Source organism: Anoplopoma fimbria, chromosome 12, assembly GCF_027596085.1.
Source record: "Anoplopoma fimbria isolate UVic2021 breed Golden Eagle Sablefish chromosome 12, Afim_UVic_2022, whole genome shotgun sequence".
Taxonomy (NCBI): Eukaryota; Metazoa; Chordata; class Actinopteri; order Perciformes; family Anoplopomatidae; genus Anoplopoma; species Anoplopoma fimbria.
The window spans coordinates 16,573,771-16,592,000 of record NC_072460.1 but is presented as its reverse complement, the minus strand read 5'-3'; the positions used below and the strand labels follow the sequence as shown (position 1 = coordinate 16,592,000).

Here is an 18,230-nt window from a genome sequence, read left to right as displayed (position 1 = left end):
GAGGCAAATATTGTATTACATTGTATTATTAATCTGAATCTGCAAAGTAACGATTAACTAAGGGTTTGACACACATTTAGAGGAGTAAGTAGATTATAATATTTTAGTGAAGAAAATAATGAAATAAAGTTAAATTGTACTTAAGTGGGCCTACAGTAGGAGAAAAATACATTGTTACTTTCCACCACTGCACAACACTTATACCTGTTCATAAAGCTGTAAATGAAAATAAATATCATAAATAAATGAATCGCTAATGCCTCACAGATCAGTGAAGCTAATGCTAAGAACACAATTTGGGTTGGCTGTATGTTTAGTCTTTCTCTTTGTTAATAACGTAGTTAATACGTGTTTATCATTAATAGACTCTTAATCTTTCATTAATAATTGGGTTCTGGATCAGACCCTCCTGCAGCCTTTTTCCCAGAAGTACATGGTCCAATCAATCAAAAGGATTTTTCACAACCTGGCAAAAACAAAGTTATTCTGATAAATTACAAAAAATGATAAATGATTAATGTCACAGCTTATAATAGTGATATAAACAACAGGAAGGAAGGCATTGTGATAAATATGAATCACATTATCTCCCGATCCCTCGTCTCCTAAAACAGAAACATTATTAATGGAGATTGAAATGCTGTTAAATTCATATCAAATGAAACACTGTGTCAAACTTGTCAAAGGCCTGTAAGAAACCCAGTTACTGAATTATTTCCCCTTCTACACACTAAGTAACACCCTCAGACTGATGAATAACTGTCTCCTTGAGCAATATTTTCAAAGAATTCAAATGACACCCAACCATAAGCAGGAACCTTTCTCAACCAGCTTTGCCAACATGCTCATTTTGCAATAGTTAGTATAATCATAGTCATCCGTAATGTTAAGACTCGACAAAGTGAACTTTTTGCTTAAAGTTATATCATTCTGTAAAAAAATAAAAAAATTGTGAATACTAGGGAATTATTCAGTATTTAAAGCTCACATATTGATGGTTTGAATGCAACACTGTTTCATTTTCAACAAATTATAGATTGAGAAACGTTTATATGAATTATTGAATTACTGAATTTGTAATAACATTTAAATTTGACTGGTTTATGAAGAAGTACACACATGCATAGCGGAAGGGTTGGGTGTAATCCTCATGTAAGCTGTGGGACCGCAATGATAACGCAGATAAGATGCAGTGTCATGTGGTTAGCAAATAGTTCACCATGTAGGCCGGTAGGTCAGGGCAGTGGAGCAGCATATAACAAGGTAAATAATATATGACAGTGCTTGCAGCTGTGTGAGGCTGTGTCGGGGTTGGGGGCTTGTGTGTATGTGTATTTTGTACATGAAGCCTACTTAAAGTTAAAAAAAAAAAAGATATATAACATACTTTATGTTTGTTTTTTCCGACAAAGCTCTCGGCCGGCTGTGGCACATGAGGTAGAGCGCCTGACCCGCAACCACAAGGGCGGTGGCTCGATCCCCCCCCACACACACACACACACACACACACACACACACACACACACACACACACACACACACACACACACACACACACACACACAGGCAACATGCCGAGGCGTCCCTGAACGAGACACCCAACCCCAAAATTGCTCCCCGGCGCTTCATTGCAGCCCACTGCTCCTCCGGGATGGGTCAAATGCAGAGAACCGAATTTCCCCATCGTGGGACTAATAAAGGCTTAATAATTATTATTATTATTATGTCTTCATATTGATGGATTATCCTCTGACTGTCCACAAGAGGGTAACAGAGGGCTAATTTATTGTTGGTTACCTTTTTTAGTTTGCACTTAAATGATGCTCTTCATGAAGTACTACCCTGAGCCTTCCTCGTAGCACTTATTGTATTCGTATTAGTTTGTAGCACTTATTGTATTCGTATTAGTCTGTTGCAATTATTGTTTTCGTAGTAATTTGCCTCTGCACTATACTTTTGCTCTGGTTTATGCTCTTAGATGCTTGTTTAAGAAAGGAGATGCACTTATGACTTCTGGTGACTAGTAGTTCTCTTGAATACCTATGTTGAATACACTTATTGTAAGTCGCTTTGGATAAAAGCGTCTGCTAAATGACTGTAATGTAATGTAATGTTTGGGAGAGTCTGTGAAATGCAACAATTCATTGAGATGCAGCATACCCAATTCACATAATACTATATTTAGTAAGTTGAAACTAGTTTTAATCGACAGTAAATCCCAAATATATATATATATATATATATATATATATACAGTACCAGTCAAAAGTTTGGACACACCTTCTCATTCAACTACTTTGAAGAATCTAAAATATAAAACATATTCTGGTTTGTTGAGCATTTGTTTGTTTACCACATAATTCCATATGTGTTCCTTTCAAAGTTTGGTTGTCTTCAATATTAATCTACAATGTAGAAAAAAATAAAAATAAAGAAAAACCATTGAATGAGAAGGTGTGTCCAAACTTTTGACTGGTACTGTATATATATATATATATATATATATATATATATATATATATATATATATATATATATATATATATATATATTTCAAATCTAAGACTGCATAAAGACAGACTCTAGACGACCTATTTGCCCATATCCAACCAATTCGGAACTACATGTTTTAAACTTTAAACTATAAGCTTTTCTTCATTATGTCATTATGCATTTTAAACTTTTTTCCAAACACTCTTTCTAAATTAAATTATGTAAGTTTTAATGCAGATATTGAAGGCCTTTGGTGCCATGTTGTGAAGTTTCTGATCCTTGATTAATTGATTGATGTCATTGTGTAGTGTGACATGATTGGTCTACTTGGGTCTACCAACCCATTTAACTGCATTCCCATTGTTTATAAAGTAACCTGAGAATTGTTACTAAATATCTCTGAACGCAAAACAGTGTGAGGGAGTTTTTTGTTTTATATTGTCTACACAAGGCATTCTCCTACGCACCATTGGACCTACTGGTTTCAGTTAATATAGTTTTCTTAACTAAAAAACAACATTTAAGCTGTTTATTCTAAAAAAAAAACCTGTATAGATTGGTCAATCCATACGTTTATCTCTACGGCCCGCTTGGAGAGACGTTGAACGCACCGCGACTCTGTGATTGGCCAGACGGCCTGTAGCTCAACCGATCTTGACAGAGGCGGAAGGGGCGGGACTTAACAATACAGAGGCTCATCATGGCGGGATGCATGAAAATGACAAACGGTGTCCCCTCTATAAGACCCACATTAACCGTTTTCATGGTGCTACTTATCAGTTTACCTCAGACATCAGGACACCAGGATACGGGTAAGAAGCAATGACGGAGACTTTAAGTTATATGATACAAATTTTAAACAAGTTTCGTCTTTCAGGCTAACTCATGTTAGCTTGTGTTGGGCTGTTTTGATGACGTCAGGATGACGCTTAGCCCTTTCTCTGAGCACGAGCCTGTCTCTGTGCAGTGCAGACATTCAATTCAACTTTATCATCTGTATCTCTGAGAACAAGTCTGTGAAACCTGAACTATTCTGCTGGAGTTATGGAGCCCCACCCGCCCTCAGCTTATTTCTATCATGCTAATTATAGCACCTGTGAGTCACTAAACAGAAACATGTTTCATATTTGCAGCAATTTGCACGAATTAACACTGTATGAGACATGACCTTGCAAAAATACTCCACCTGTTAAGCCTACGGTATGCATGTCTGTATTCTTTTAGCCTTTACGATATGGTTTGTGTTTGGTCTGTCAGAGGTGATGCATCAACAGTGGATCAAGCTTGAAAAAGTATAATATCTGAGTTGACATTATACATTAGTTATGTGCAGTTAGAAAACAGACTGTTTTTTAATCTGTTTTTTAGGATTTTACTAAATGATTATATAATGGTATTTATGTATGCCAATAATAATAATAACACACAGGTGAGAATGACTTCAATAGTGATAATCCACTATGGAAAAGCTAGGAGCTTTCCCAGTCTGTAATTTGTGTAATGCTATTGTACATACAGTACCAGTCAAAAGTTTGGACACACCTTCTCATTCAACTACTTTGAAGAATCTAAAAAATAAAACATATTCTGGTTTGTTGAGCATTTGTTTGTTTACCACATAATTCCATATGTGTCCCTTTCAAAGTTTGGATGTCTTCAATATTAATCTACAATGTAGAAAAAAATAAAGAAAAACCATTGAATGAGAAGGTGTATCCAAACTTTTGACTGGTACTGTATAAGAAAAGACAATGTAAGCTTAATATTTCTCAAGTATTCAATTTCTGTACGCCGTCTAGTACGGGACGGGAAAGTTGGCCTCTTTTAACATATATTTCACTTAACACTCAGAGACAGTGTTTATCTGTATGGTCCTGTTAAACAAACAAACAAGTAAATACATGCACACACACAAATATAATCAGACATTCATTTTTATAAGAAAAGATAAGACAAACCCTTTTTTCTTTTTTTTCCTGCGGGTAAAATTGGTTGTTGCAGCAGCACAAAGACAGCTATAGTGTGATAAATAGCAGCAAAGTCAGCAAGAAGAGTGAGAGAGAAAGAGATGTCAGACAAATATAATATATAATATGATGCAAGGAATTATAAAGTAATACAGACGAACAATGCAGGTGTAAATACTGTGTAGCACCACATTATACTCAATATTTACTCCTGGTTGAGTAATGTTTGCTAAAAAAATATTATAGTGCACAGCTGTTACATAAAATGACTGCCTCTTTAAAAATGAAAGAATATTTTTGTGACCCATTTTGTAAAGATTTCCAGTAGGAATCACAGGACATGGGGCAGTCAGGGTAGGGAAGTCAGGACGTATTGAGGGACGGACTTATTGACAACACAAAAAACGACCTTATCCTTTAAATACTTGACTTAAGAAAACAGTCATCTTTTAATTGTGTTCTTCATGTCACAGATTTTTTCTTACAGTAAACAGCCCAACATATGAAGCATGTCTCTTTTTATCAATCGCAGGTAACAAACATCCCGTAACTGATCTCGAGGATGGAAAGGAGTACGTTATGTCAGGGTCCAAAAGTTTCTGTTACAAAAACTCTGTGGTGCCGACTTGGAGGCAAACATGGACAAGAATTCAGGTAAGTTACACAAATGCTGGTCAGCTGAATCCAGAAGTGTTTAGTGTGTAATCAATTCACTTTCTCAATCATAAAATTATTAGATAATGCTAAAAAAAAATGCTGTTATTATCTGGGTATCTTGGGGCCAAATTGTATGTGGTTTAAAGTTTAAAAATGTCGTGACCAGTGACATCAAAAATCGAGACACGTATGCCGGTTATTAACGAGTTTTATCTTACAGCACTTTATCTTAACAGTTATTAATGAGGAAACTCAGTTTATTAGGTCCATAATAACTGAATATTTCTGATAGGTCAAAGTGTGGAGTCCAAACGTGTTTAAGGTGGAAACTGTTGCGGGTGAGGAGGAGCTGCAGGAGCTGGACCGCTTCAGTGTCTGGGGCTGGTTTCAGGGCTTGTTACGTGAGCGGCACAATGAAACCACTATTAACATCAATCTGTTCAGCAAGAAGATGTGCTTCAAGGTCGATCCTGCTGACAAAACACAGTACACTGTCAAGCCCTTTCGTAGTAAGTGGAACACAAATACACACAATTGATTTGCTGTTTATTGACAGATAATACATTCAACACAATGTCCTTTTTGTCCTTGCAGAGTTTGATATCTATCTGTTTTTGGTTTTCTTCGCTGGAGCTACTTTGTTTGTCTTTGCAGGATCACTCAGCAGGTCATTTTCCCAACTCATGTTTCATTGTTAGGATTTACAGCATTATGATATGTTGTTAACTATTTTTTCCTTCCTTAAATAAAGGAGTCAAGTTTTCTTCTACTCTGCTGGTATGAGCACAGGCCTGATTGCCTCGCTCATCATCCTCTTTTTCATTTTGGCACGCTTTTTGCCAAAGGTAAGGAATTTCATTACCAACAAATATCCATGATTTATTGAGTTTAATCACTTGGGCCTCATACTGAATTATTGTACCCTTTGTGTTTGTTGCAGAAAAGCCCTTTTTATGTCTTGATTGTTGGCGGCTGGTCGTTTTCTGTGTACGCCATCCAACTTGTCTTCAGGAACCTCGGCGTAATTCTGCGGGAACACTGGAACGTGGCATTAGGTACTGACCCTTTGTTAACACAAACTTTATAGATAGTGCCTTTCTAGTGTTTGAAACATCAGACCAAAGCATGACTCTTAATATAGCATATTAAACAGCTATTTTAAGACCAAGATAAGCATCCACCTTCATGCATATTTATCACCTTAAGAATCACCTTTTTAAGGCAACGGGTGTAAACCTTTCAGTATAACTACTGCTGTTGGACGATATATTGCCCCATAAATAATTAGGATAAACGATATTGTCATTTTAAGACCATTTATTGCGAAAAATATAATGATAATATAATAGCATAACAACACAAGTACACCCTTTCAATCAATTCACTTTTCATTCTTAAGAATATTCATGCATTGGATTTGGAATGTGAAAAAATATTAAAATATATTAGGATATCATGTTTGCTAAAATGTTGGTAACATTATTATGTTTGCAAACACAACCGACAATGAGGTCAGCAAAATTGATCCAAGTCATGTCAATACATGTTTATTGTACAATAAGGTTATTATTGTGACAGGGCCTAAATGGAGGTCTGTTAAAGTTCTCAACACAGATTAATCTCCTGCCTTTCTTTTCTGTCCGATGTGATGCTTAAATCTACATGCAATTCACCATCTGCCTCACTTTGAGCCTTGTGATTTGATTCATGTATTATGGTCTGTTGACCAAAAACACCTGTGTTAATATATATATATAATAGTTTTGGGTTAGTTCTACCTAAACACAGTAAGTCAATATGTCTGCTGTTGTGTTTTTTTTGACAGGTTATGTAACAGTGGTGGGATTCATCACTTTTGCTGTGTGTTACCGTTACGGTCCTCTGGTGGATGCGAAGAGCATTAACATCTTGTCATGGACGCTGCAGCTATTTGGCCTGCTCCTGATTTATTTAGGGATTCAAATTCAGCAAGTTGCCATCGCCATCATCGTGGCAGCTTTGTTCTCGAAACATCTGGAGTACCCAGTCTTTCTGACAGTTGCTGCATGGAGGTTGGTGTTCACAGTATCGACAGAAGGTGGCGTAAGAGTACAGTAGTATAGTAAACTGAACTTCTAAAATATAGTGTTCCTGTTATCTCATGTAGTGTAATGTAGCTCAATGGTTTTAAGCTTAAGTTTTTGATACTGCACAAAATAATTTGATAATTAGTATATTTTAAGAGTCATTTGTTACTCTGAAAGTCTTGCAAGATGTCTGCTAATTTTTTTTTATTGAGGTCTTGCTGTGTTTTGCAGGAAAATGAAACGGTATATTCACTGGAAGCCGGAGCCACGTCGCCTGTTGACGGAGGAAGAGTTTCAAAAGCAGGGGGAGGAGGAGACTTTGCGTTCTCTGGAGGAGTTGAGGAAACATTGCAACAGCCCAGAGTTCAGCCCATGGAAGACAGTGTCCAGGCTTCAGTCCCCAAAAAGGTCGTGATGTTCTGTTCCTAGAAGTTTATTATTTATTAAAACACATTATATTAAGCTGATTTAACAAAAAACAGAAAGACACGTAAACTTACATTTGAATCCAGCTATTACCATGAAGAGATACTGTTATTCAATACAAAGTATTTCTGCTAATTAAAGTTAAATAATAGTTGGCAATTTACCTATTTGCTAGAATGAATTGAAACCCCATTACTACTACACACAGGTCATCTCCATTCAAAGGGAAAATTAGCCATCTTTTATGTGGATGTCCAATAAGTGTTGATGGTAAATTTAGGGGATTGAAGCAATACATTCCTCAGTGCGTGCTGTATTGACTGAGAAAGCTCAGTTTGCAGCTACAAAATCTGGTCTTTCTGAATCCAGTGACGTCATTTAACCAGGGTCTCTGCAGATCCTTCAAAATTCTTAAAACGCCTTAAATTTAGTTGTTGATATTCAGGGTCTAAAAATGTCTGTAATAGAAATAGGGGAAGGACACATGGGTGTGCTGTTTTGTGTCAGCGTTGTTCTCACCCCTGATAAGTTTGCACCAAAGTTGTCTCTACAGTGCAGTTTGATGGTGAATGCACAGGGCTTTATTTTCTATTTAACTCGGTCTACCACCTTACAGTCAAGCTTTGTTAACGAGATTGCAACTATGCTAGCTATTGTGCACTGAATATTTCTATCACTCAAATTCAATAAACTAAAGTCTAGTTCCTCTTTTGCTGCTTACCCGCAGCATGGTAGTATTTTCTTCTTTCTATAGTCCGAGGTATTAAAAAGGTCTTGAAAGTAATTGAATTTGTTCTTGTGCAGATACCCTGTTGACATGAGAGTAACGTTGTTGGATGCAAGGAAGAACTACAGGCTATTCCATTTCTCTGGGTAGCCAAGAGGGGAGCTCTCTAGATGCTGCTCAAAAAACACAACTTCCTTGTTCTCTTTGTTTGCATTGCTTACTAGTTATGTTTCCAACAGTGAAAAATTGCATCCTAATATAAGAGTGCAGAGGATGTTATGGACGAACATACTTTAACAGTGTTGTGGCTGACTCTGATATTCAGCCATATTTATTTGAGACAGAGTATACGGCCCAAAAAAATGCATCTGAGAGAGGCTGAGGCTGCATTAGCTATATGGACAGCAGGGACCCTCCAAGCATCAGAGTCTCTTGAGCAATGCATTCTGGTACATGTAGGCACTGCCGGCAGGGCTCCGTGAGCAAAAGAACTAGGCTTTAACATGCACTGAGGCATTAAATGCTTCACTTCACTACATTTAGCTTCAACACTGATTGGACATCCACGTAAAAGGTGGTGGTGTGAAGTTTCCCTTGTTTGAAGAATCTGAATCAGCTTATTCGGCCGGCACATGTATATCTCTCACGATGCACTTACACAGAAATACAAATAACAGTCGGGGACAAGGACAGCAAAGCTTTATATACAAAGGTATGGAATAGAAAGGTCTGTTTCGGTCATAAGTAATGGAAAATATGAGTGTGTATATAAAACTTTTCTATGAATACAAATAAAGAGCACCATAAACATTTGTTTAACACTAATACTTACTCCTATTTTAACTAAATATGTGACTTCTAAAACGAAAATGGCTGCACCTGTGATGGTTTGCACCTAACATCTACTTTGATTCAACGTTGTAAGACATGAAAACTTCCAAAGGGTTTCATGCTTTTTATATGCACTCATTTTGTTGCCTAAATTGATATTTCTGATATCACAATAATCTTAAACTGATTTTTTTTTCCCCCTTTATCATGCTTTTATATTTTGCCGTATATAATGAACATAAATAAATTAATTGTGTAGTATGTAGTTCACAGATATTGTTGCTGATATTGTCACTTTAATCCACAGGTTTGCTGATTTCATCGAAGGGTCTCCTCACTTGATGTCAAATGAGGTGTCTGTTCACGTGCAGGAATACGGCTTTGGAGGATCCTTTTTTGAGGATGAGTTTTTTGACACAGACGACGAAGAAGAAGAAGACGCTATTAAGCCTATGATGATACCGGAGTGAGACAGCAGTTTGTTAAGAGACGTACGAAAACAGAGACAATTAAATAATTGCCTTACAGAAGGGTAGCCGGAGAACGGCTCTCCGTGGCTTCAATGCAAACGTCTAGACTGACCAAGTGATTACTGTGGAGGCTGGATTAAGAAAACTTTGGATTGGGATATCGGTCAGACGAGCCACCTTGAGTGGCGGCTCTCTACGGAAAACAGGCAGAACAGTGTGGTCAGATCTGTTATCGCCATAAAAAATGACAAAGTAATGTAGTTTCAAAGAATGTGCATTAACGCCAATCTCTTCTTCTTTAGGGAACAAAGGCCTCTGTTAAAATCGTGGTTACAAATACTGTGACGCTCTGTGATTAGGACCTTTTTTGGAGGTCAAAGCAATTTAACTTTTTACTGTGTGATGGGAGTTTGTGTTGTCTTTAGCGTGGAAAAGGATTTTAAGTTTTAGTTTTTTTGAAACGTGTTCACAGCCCTTAGCCTCTAAATGGGTTCACCGCAGCGAAATGCAATGAGCGTCCAGATAACATGTTAAGTACACCATGTGATACGTTCTCACCTTTTTGAGCTGTAGCTTGATATGGTGGTTATCATTCTATCACTCTCCTCAGGGAGGAAAAGTTTGTTCAAGTTTGTATTTCATTGTTTTCTTTTTAATGGCCGTAAATTGGAGGAAGTGTCCCCGAAATATTTTGAATAAAATATATACTTGAACTCTGACATGCATGAATTACCATCATTGTAAAAGCTTATTAGAACTAAAAGGTGGCAAGATGTTAATTACATGACCACATGGCTCTTGAATTTCCCCCATGGGGATCAATAAAGGAATATAATTAAAGCAAAAATAAAATTAATTTAAAGAATATGATGCATTTTTTAATTAACTACCCAAAAGTAGCTTTACTTCAATCAGCTACAACATCAAATTTCACACACAGCGATGTAGCTACTTTATAATAATAATCCAAATCAAACTGATGTGGGTCATTTTGCTGCTGAATTTTAATTTTTATTGTTGATACTTGTAATTGCATTTTGCTTCAAATACTTATGTAATTTTACCTTAAGGTACTACTTTTGTTTAAAGTAATTATCTGAATACTGCTACTTCCACCACAAGATTTTTTTTTATAGATTTTCATAAGAATAATTTAAGATAATTGGAGTCCTATTTGCATCTACTGTTGTGAGAAATTCTTTCCATTTTCTATATCTATAAAATTTCAAAAATGGTTTAAAAGTTCCCACAATAGGTTCCCAGAGCACAAGATGTCTTCAACTAGTCTGAACAATGTAAAACGAACTGGACATTGGAACATCTTGGTTAAAAAAAAACGCTTAAGTTATTCAGTGTACAATGATATAAAACAGATAACCCTTTATTTGAGAAGCTGAAGACTGCTAGATGGTACATATCTTTAAAGAGAGATTATCATCAACACTGCTCTTGCAGATGCTTCATTTGATAAGACATTACAGGAAACAGTGTGAATATGCGTCAGCATTATGAATGACATCTTTTGTCTTTAATTCAGTTGTCAAAATTCCCCCCCCAAAAAATGCATTTTAATTTTAACCCTCCGGATTTCCAATTAGTGATTTCTCTTGGGTTTACTGTCAGTGTTGTCATTATCTTCTGTTAAATATGACCTTATGACCACTGATGACTTTAATAATCAGTCACAAAGTCAAAATAGCTGACCTTTCTCATATCTGCACTTTACCTCTGACATCTGTTTGTTTACTTCCATGTAATTTGTAAAAAGATGTTTAAATCAAAGAAAAAGTGATGACTGGTGTTTTTACGCACACTGCATGAGTCACACTGAGTCCCGTGTACTGAATGGCCTCAGTTTTAAATATACAGCATATTGAGTACCCTTGTGCCAATTTTTTCTGAGTTCACACTGAATTGGAAGTGGAAGCAAAACTGGGACAAAAACTGCAGTAGATGTCCAAGATTTGCTGTTCAAGCAAGGCAGCGTTATCTTGCATCAGGTACCTTTCGGAATATGTTTCCGCAAACAACAACACTGTATTCATCATGTATTATCAGTGAACCATATCTGATGACATTTAGCCCAACTGACCCTTCATCACACCACTGGCTTCTTTGCACTAATGTGAATGTCCTCACAGCTTTTGAAGGAAAGGGAACACCCCAACAACCGTTGATAACTGATGATTACACCCGATAACATATGTATGAAACAGCTGATTACAGATAAGAGTTATTTGCATGTGTTTCACGGGATCAGGTTGGCATACTCAGCCGCAGCATTTCCTATGACTTACTTCTTCCAAAAAACCGCATCACCAACAGGGAAACCTCACTGCAATGCAACCATGACCACATTGCATGTGAAAGGGGGGGGGAACCCTTGGATATACATGCATATCATATTTCACATGCTGTGACAACCCCCCCCCCCCCCTCATGCTGACGTCATTAAAAGTGCCTGGATTTCCCCACAGCTTACAAACTGGCCCACAAGCAATCAATTGATTCTTACAAACCTACACACAAAAGGAATTTTCTGTTTTTCTACTTGAACATTTGGAAAATAGATAAGACAACCAAACAGCTCTGACTGCTTATTTTAAAAGTGGGAAACAATTCAGAGCTTTACAGTAAATGACATGATAGTGCGTGTGATAGCAAGACTGCAGTGTTTATTGTAGGCGGGTGAATGCATGCTGCAGATGAATCCTTCACAGTTAAATCAAGATAAAGCATGAAAGAAAACAGAAACTTGTAAGTGTCATTCAAAACATGAACCCAATGTCGCAATAAATTCATTCACATATATCGCAAAAAAAAAGACACAGTTTTACAGATGTGCAGCCAGTGCAGTTTGTAACAGGAATCATCTATGACAGACACGTAATGAATAAACATCACATTGGAAATCAGCACAGTTCAAATTTGCTCTCTCTTGAAGCCATAGTGTCTGGCTTTTTGACAAACACACATCAGGAATGTCAGTAAAGAAAATAATCACTTTCATAGAAAACAGCAGCAGTGCATTTACTTTTTTTTCAGGCTGCACAAACTGCAACTTTCATATATTACTCCACACAGTCTGTACAGTTAAGACAAATCCAACTGGTTCACTTCTTCTCAACCTCTAAACTTAAAGTAGTTCAGCAGGAACAGAAAACTAGAAGTCCGTTGTTGGTGGTTTAAAATCCAGTGTTCAATCAGTACTTTCAGTATTTGTTGATCCCAAATATCCGTACTCCGTGAAACTGAGGCAACTTTGGGAGGAGGACACTGAGAAGGGAGCTTGTGTTGATGAGAAAATGTGTGGCATCATATTTTGTGTAGAAACTGGCAAGAATATACCTGCATAGAGAGAAGAATAGTGTGATTGTAGCATCAACGTTTACATTGAAGCGCCAAAAACATGCATGGCAAGGTCTCAAATTTGTAATAAAAAAAAGTAAAACTATCTCCACAACTAACCATACAAGCAACCTCTCACAGGTCAATATTTAATTTTGTATGATGATTGTTAAGCATAGTTTCAGTTTGAGGTTAAACAATTGTGATGCATGCAACAAACTTGCAAACCTGTTGTTGGTTTTTTTTAAGTTTGAAAACTGCATTGTTTGCATCAATGCTCGAAAGCTAGTAATCTTTTTCCCACCTTTGATGGCACCCTGTTAGATATGTTTGTGCATTACTGCCACCAGAAGATCGGTAGAATAGTGTGAAACTATTGGTTTATCGTGTCACCTATGTACATGTGCTCGAGACAAACACAAAGGGAGCCCACTTATAACCAAACTGCTCCATAAAGCTAAGAGAGGTTAAAAACTCCACACGTCACCTTGCTTCAGTTTAAAGTTCTGGTGAAACGGAAGTTAGAGCGTCATTTTGCTTTTTTTTGTCATCGTTATCATTATAAATGAGCCGTGTCAGTGCAAAAGGTTTGACGGGTAAATTAGCCTGAAATTGTCCCCAGATCATCTTAAAACAAAGGCCAGAAGATTCCCAACAGCCTGGACAAGTGAGTCAAAAAGGCTGATTAAGCATCATCAAACAAAAGCAAAACTGTCCAGCCCTGCAGAGGATTTTTCAAATATACTTACAGAACAATTGGTGAGATAGTGAGGAATTTGCGCGAAGATGTGAACTGGACACCGTAGTCCATCTGTTCCCAGTGTGTGAGGAGACGAGCTTTGCCTTGGTCCGGTGTCTCAAAGGGAGTGCCCTTCACTGTGTGAAGAAACAGGTACATCACCTGCAGAGGACAAAACACAAAGTCAAGTTTCTCTCCAGTTTGTACTTTTCAAGAAGGAGAGCTCAGACTGCAGAGCTGATCATTTACAAAGCGTAGGGGGCAAGTGTAGCAAAGTGTAAGTTAATAGGGCTATATTTTATATCAATATCATGATATCAATATATATATAATGATATGGACAATTTCCTGGAAATTCAATCAAGAAATTGTTTATGGATAAAAAAGACAGAAAGTTCATTATGTGACAATTCACACTGATGCAAAAATGATAAACTGTTCCTTTAATTTCAGACTTTATATCATTTCTTATTCAGCTTTAAATTAAACAGAGAGATGTTAAAGTTTAATAGATGTTGTGGTCTGACTCTGGGAAGAAAGAGCGAATAACTGCATTTCTCAAAATGAAAAACTATTCCTTTAACATATGGCAGTGTTAACCGTTTTAACAATGCCCACAGTGGTCTCACGCAGCCAGAGATACCATAAAGGATAAATACAAAAATAAAATATATCTGTGGGTTATTGTCACATATATTTCAGATATGTAATAAATCCTATATATCTGACCAGGTTGTGGATGACGTTGGTGAGAGTCCAGACGAGCGGTACAGTGAAGAAGGGAATGCTGAGCAAGACGATGTGCAACACGACGGTCAGCAGCAGGTAGGTGAGCCATATCCCTCTGCTGTTCATCACCCTCGTGTTGGGGTTCACCTCGCTGTGAGCTACGCCCACATTCATCCTAAATACAGAGGAGAGACTCAATGTAAGAGTTCAGGATGCTGAAAACAAGCGTCTGTTGATTCAAGAGGCACCAACTGACTTTTTAAATCACCTGGGACTTTAGATATCAACCTTCTCAAACATGATGTCAGCAAGCAGGCTTAATGTCGAACCTGATCGCCTAAGACATGGTGAAATTGTTTGTAGTGAAGAGGTTGATCTGCTGAAATTGAGTTATTAAAATAAACATTTCTTATATAATTTCAACAATGCCGAAGTATCTGCGTATGGGCCAAGTCTCATACCCTCACCAAAAAATGCAGATAGTGCAACGTTTATAGTTACAATCATCACACTCCAGTTCAATTTCATGTTTGTACTTTAAGTTTTTCAATTTTTAGAATATGCATTAATTTATTTATCAATATACGCAAATGACAGTGCACTTCTTAAAAGCTAACTGCACATTCATCACAAGGACCAACAAGAGCTGCAACTAACAATAAAATATTTTTTTATTGATTAATCTGACAATTGATTTGTTCACTTCTTCAAAGTCCTTGCATGACATAAAAGGGAAAAAAAAGCTGCAAATTCTCACATTGGAGGAATCCACTGATTATCTATAAAATGTCCACAAAAAAAAATCAGGCCATCAAAATGACCTAAAAACCGAAGTGGATGCCATAAAAAGTCTTGTGTAATCTGTCGAACTCTCCGAAACGTAAAGATATTAAATGTATTATCACATAAGACAAAGACAAACAGCAAATCCTAACAGTTGTGAAGTTGGAGCAAGAAAATATTTGTCATTTTTGCTTCAAAACTGTTCATTCAATTATCTTGACAAAGGTCAACCAAGTACTTGATAAATGTATGTGCACTTAACCCTACAATGCAACTGTTACATTTGTGTGGGTCAGGGGGGTTTGAAACCACCAGTCCATCAACAGAAAATTAAATTGTTACATCAACTCTGGGGGTTTTGGTGTATAAATTCATGGTAAAACACATGTTTTAACGAGTAGCCTGTTGCACTGAGTTGTAAATGATGGAGTGGTAAATGTGTAAACATGGGAATGGTCCATTCCATTATCAGATCAGGTCTGTGCAACACTGCACGCTGCATGGAGAGAAGACTGTAAGGTTAATTTGCCTGAGTCCAGGCTTGTCTGTATTACAAGTCTTGTTTTGCAAAAAGTCTTGTTTTGCAAAAAATGAAAGATGTAATACCTTTATAAAAAATAAAAAAAACCTCTGGGGGAAAGACTCAAGACTCCGCCCGTCTGAGCTGCTCTCTGTGACTAAACATGCGCTCCCGCTCAGAACTTCACCGCATCACTCAGCTAGCGCAACAATGAGCATTCAGACACCAACCTGCACCAAACACCACAACGAAGCAGCCATTACCGAGTCATTACTGAATATAATACAAACACACAACAGCAGCTCTTTACGCAAAACCCACAGTGTTTAATTTCCAGCTTTAAAAATGCCAAAACGTTTGCATGCTAGCTCACAGTTTAGCTGCCACCTACAGGTTGACGTGCTAAACGCTAAAGCCACGCTGACCCGGATGTATCGGCTGCTAACGAAACCAACACTGGAGGGGTTAAAAACATCTGCTGATAGTGGTAGATTAGCCTCGGCCCTTTGGCATTTTAAGGTTTAAAACGTAACATTTAAAAAGAGCAAACTTTACCTTCCTGTGTTGTCGTAGCTCAACAGGAAATGCCTTGTTTTTTCTTTGACCCCGCCCTCTTCAGTTTTGGGGCTGGTTCCGTTCTGCTGCACTAGCTGACGAAACTCCAGCCTGCTCCCACCTGTCACCAGTCAGGTGAACAGGTGGGAGGGGCTGCATAGGTTTTTAGCAATTAGTTATTTATCTCCAAGAAAGCCCCTGCATCCGCAGTAAATGTGAGAAAAATCTTAAACATCACTGTTAATTCCCAATCCCATATACAGTACCAGTCAAAAGTTTGGACACACCTCCTAATTCAATGGTTTTTCTTTATTTTATTTTTTTTCTACATTGTAGATTAATATTGAAGACATCCAAACTATGAAGGAACACATATGGAATTATGTGGTAAACAAACAAATGCTCAACAAACCAGAATATGTTTTATATTTTAGATTCTTCAAAGTAGTTGAATGAGAAGGTGTGTCCAAACTTTTGACTGGTACTGTATATATATATGTTTATATATATATATATATATATATATATTTATATATATATATATTTATTTATATATATATATATTTATTTATATATATATAGCAGACTCTATATCTGCTGAGGAGACTATTCAATGGTCCTTTGGAGTGCAGGGAGCACTCCAAACTGAGGACCATTTTCAACTCTGTGGTGGCATCAGCCATTTTTTATGCAGTGGTCTGCTGGAGCAGCAGCATCTCAGCAGCAGACAAGAAGAGACTCAACAAGCTTGTCAGGAAGGCACACCTTCTAATTCAATGGTTTTTCTTTATTTTTATTTTTTTCACATTGTAGATTAATATTGAAGACATCCAAACTATGAAGGAACACATATGGAATTATGTGGTAAACAAACAAATGCTCAACAAACCAGAATATGTTTTATATTTTAGATTCTTCAAAGTAGTTGAATGAGAAGGTGTGTCCAAACTTTTGACTGGTACTGTACCTACTACTATGTCAGCACAACAACACGATAGAGGGTTTTGATTTGATTTTGTATTTTTCTGGTAAACTGAGGGATGAAGTCTTAAGCTAAGTAAACTGTACAAAACGCATCTTGAATCAGTCGGAAAATGCACCAGCACAAAGATAATACGGAAAACATACTTTTTAGAGATCCATGAATCTTACAGTAAGAACCATGGATCAGGTTTTCCCAGTGTGGTATTAGAATTATTTTACTTAAATAAACTATATTTGCTTCTCAGGTGCAGTTCATTAGACAAAACCTATACAATACAATGATAACTGACAATTGTGTTTAATTCCACTATTGATCGTGACCTCACAACCTGTAATTAGTGAAACCGACTTTCTTTTTTCTTACACCTGGATAAATATTATCAGAATGACTGTACATGCAAAAGGACTATTAATGGAATTTGACATTAATTTGTGCACACTACTTAACATTTTAACATATCAAATTACTTCACTGAAGAGGGATGGGTGATGTGGATAAAATCACTGTGTATTAATTTTATTTCATAATATTGTTATACAGTATATCATGATTTATCACGCTTCCTTGAGAAATTAATTGAGGAAGTAACCAGATGGGAGTGTTTGTTGTTGTTGGCGTATCTAGCAAATAATGTACCTGACAAATGAAGATCACATCCATAAAACAAGCCTGTTAAACCAGTAAGGTTAGCTCGATTAACTGTTGACACCTCACACCCCTAGATTAAATGTTATATTTTGTGCACCACCTTTTCACCTATCGGGCTTAAAAAACACAAATCAAATCAATCTACCCTTTAACATCACAGTTCAAAGTCCTAAGAGAAAGAGGATGAATGAATGAATGTCATTGTTGTGGAGCTAAGATGTGGACCATCTTTTTCTGGTCTAAAAGTCGTCTGGCATTAGTTCAACTGAGGTTTAACTTTGCATCC

At 37.0% G+C, this 18,230-nt stretch overlaps 2 protein-coding genes across 3 annotated transcripts; one reads left to right on the top strand and one right to left on the bottom strand.

Annotated features, from left to right (window-relative positions):
• Nucleotides 1-1,234: 1,234 nt before the first annotated feature.
• Nucleotides 1,235-10,347, top strand: nemp1 (nuclear envelope integral membrane protein 1). 2 transcript variants are annotated; one of them, XM_054610006.1, is made up of 9 exons: nt 1,235-1,263; nt 4,993-5,114; nt 5,410-5,626; nt 5,712-5,784; nt 5,869-5,962; nt 6,058-6,172; nt 6,943-7,168; nt 7,415-7,591; nt 9,475-10,347. In XM_054610006.1, the coding sequence occupies exons 2-9, from the start codon at nt 5,040-5,042 to the stop codon at nt 9,635-9,637; spliced, it is 1,140 nt and encodes a 379-aa protein (XP_054465981.1). In that variant the 5' UTR covers nt 1,235-1,263; nt 4,993-5,039; the 3' UTR covers nt 9,638-10,347. The 2 variants fall into 2 exon arrangements, with proteins under 2 accessions (XP_054465981.1, XP_054465980.1); XM_054610005.1 differs by lacking the exon at nt 1,235-1,263 and adding an exon at nt 3,113-3,305.
• Nucleotides 10,348-10,992: 645 nt separating this feature from the next.
• ormdl2 (ORMDL sphingolipid biosynthesis regulator 2) lies at nt 10,993-16,435 on the bottom strand. Its single transcript, XM_054609080.1, has 4 exons — nt 16,312-16,435; nt 14,454-14,628; nt 13,735-13,886; nt 10,993-12,985 (listed from the first exon to the last, which is right to left on the bottom strand). Exons 2-4 carry the CDS (start codon nt 14,625-14,627, stop codon nt 12,850-12,852), a joined length of 462 nt encoding a protein of 153 aa, XP_054465055.1. The 5' UTR covers nt 14,628; nt 16,312-16,435; the 3' UTR covers nt 10,993-12,849.
• Nucleotides 16,436-18,230: the final 1,795 nt, after the last annotated feature.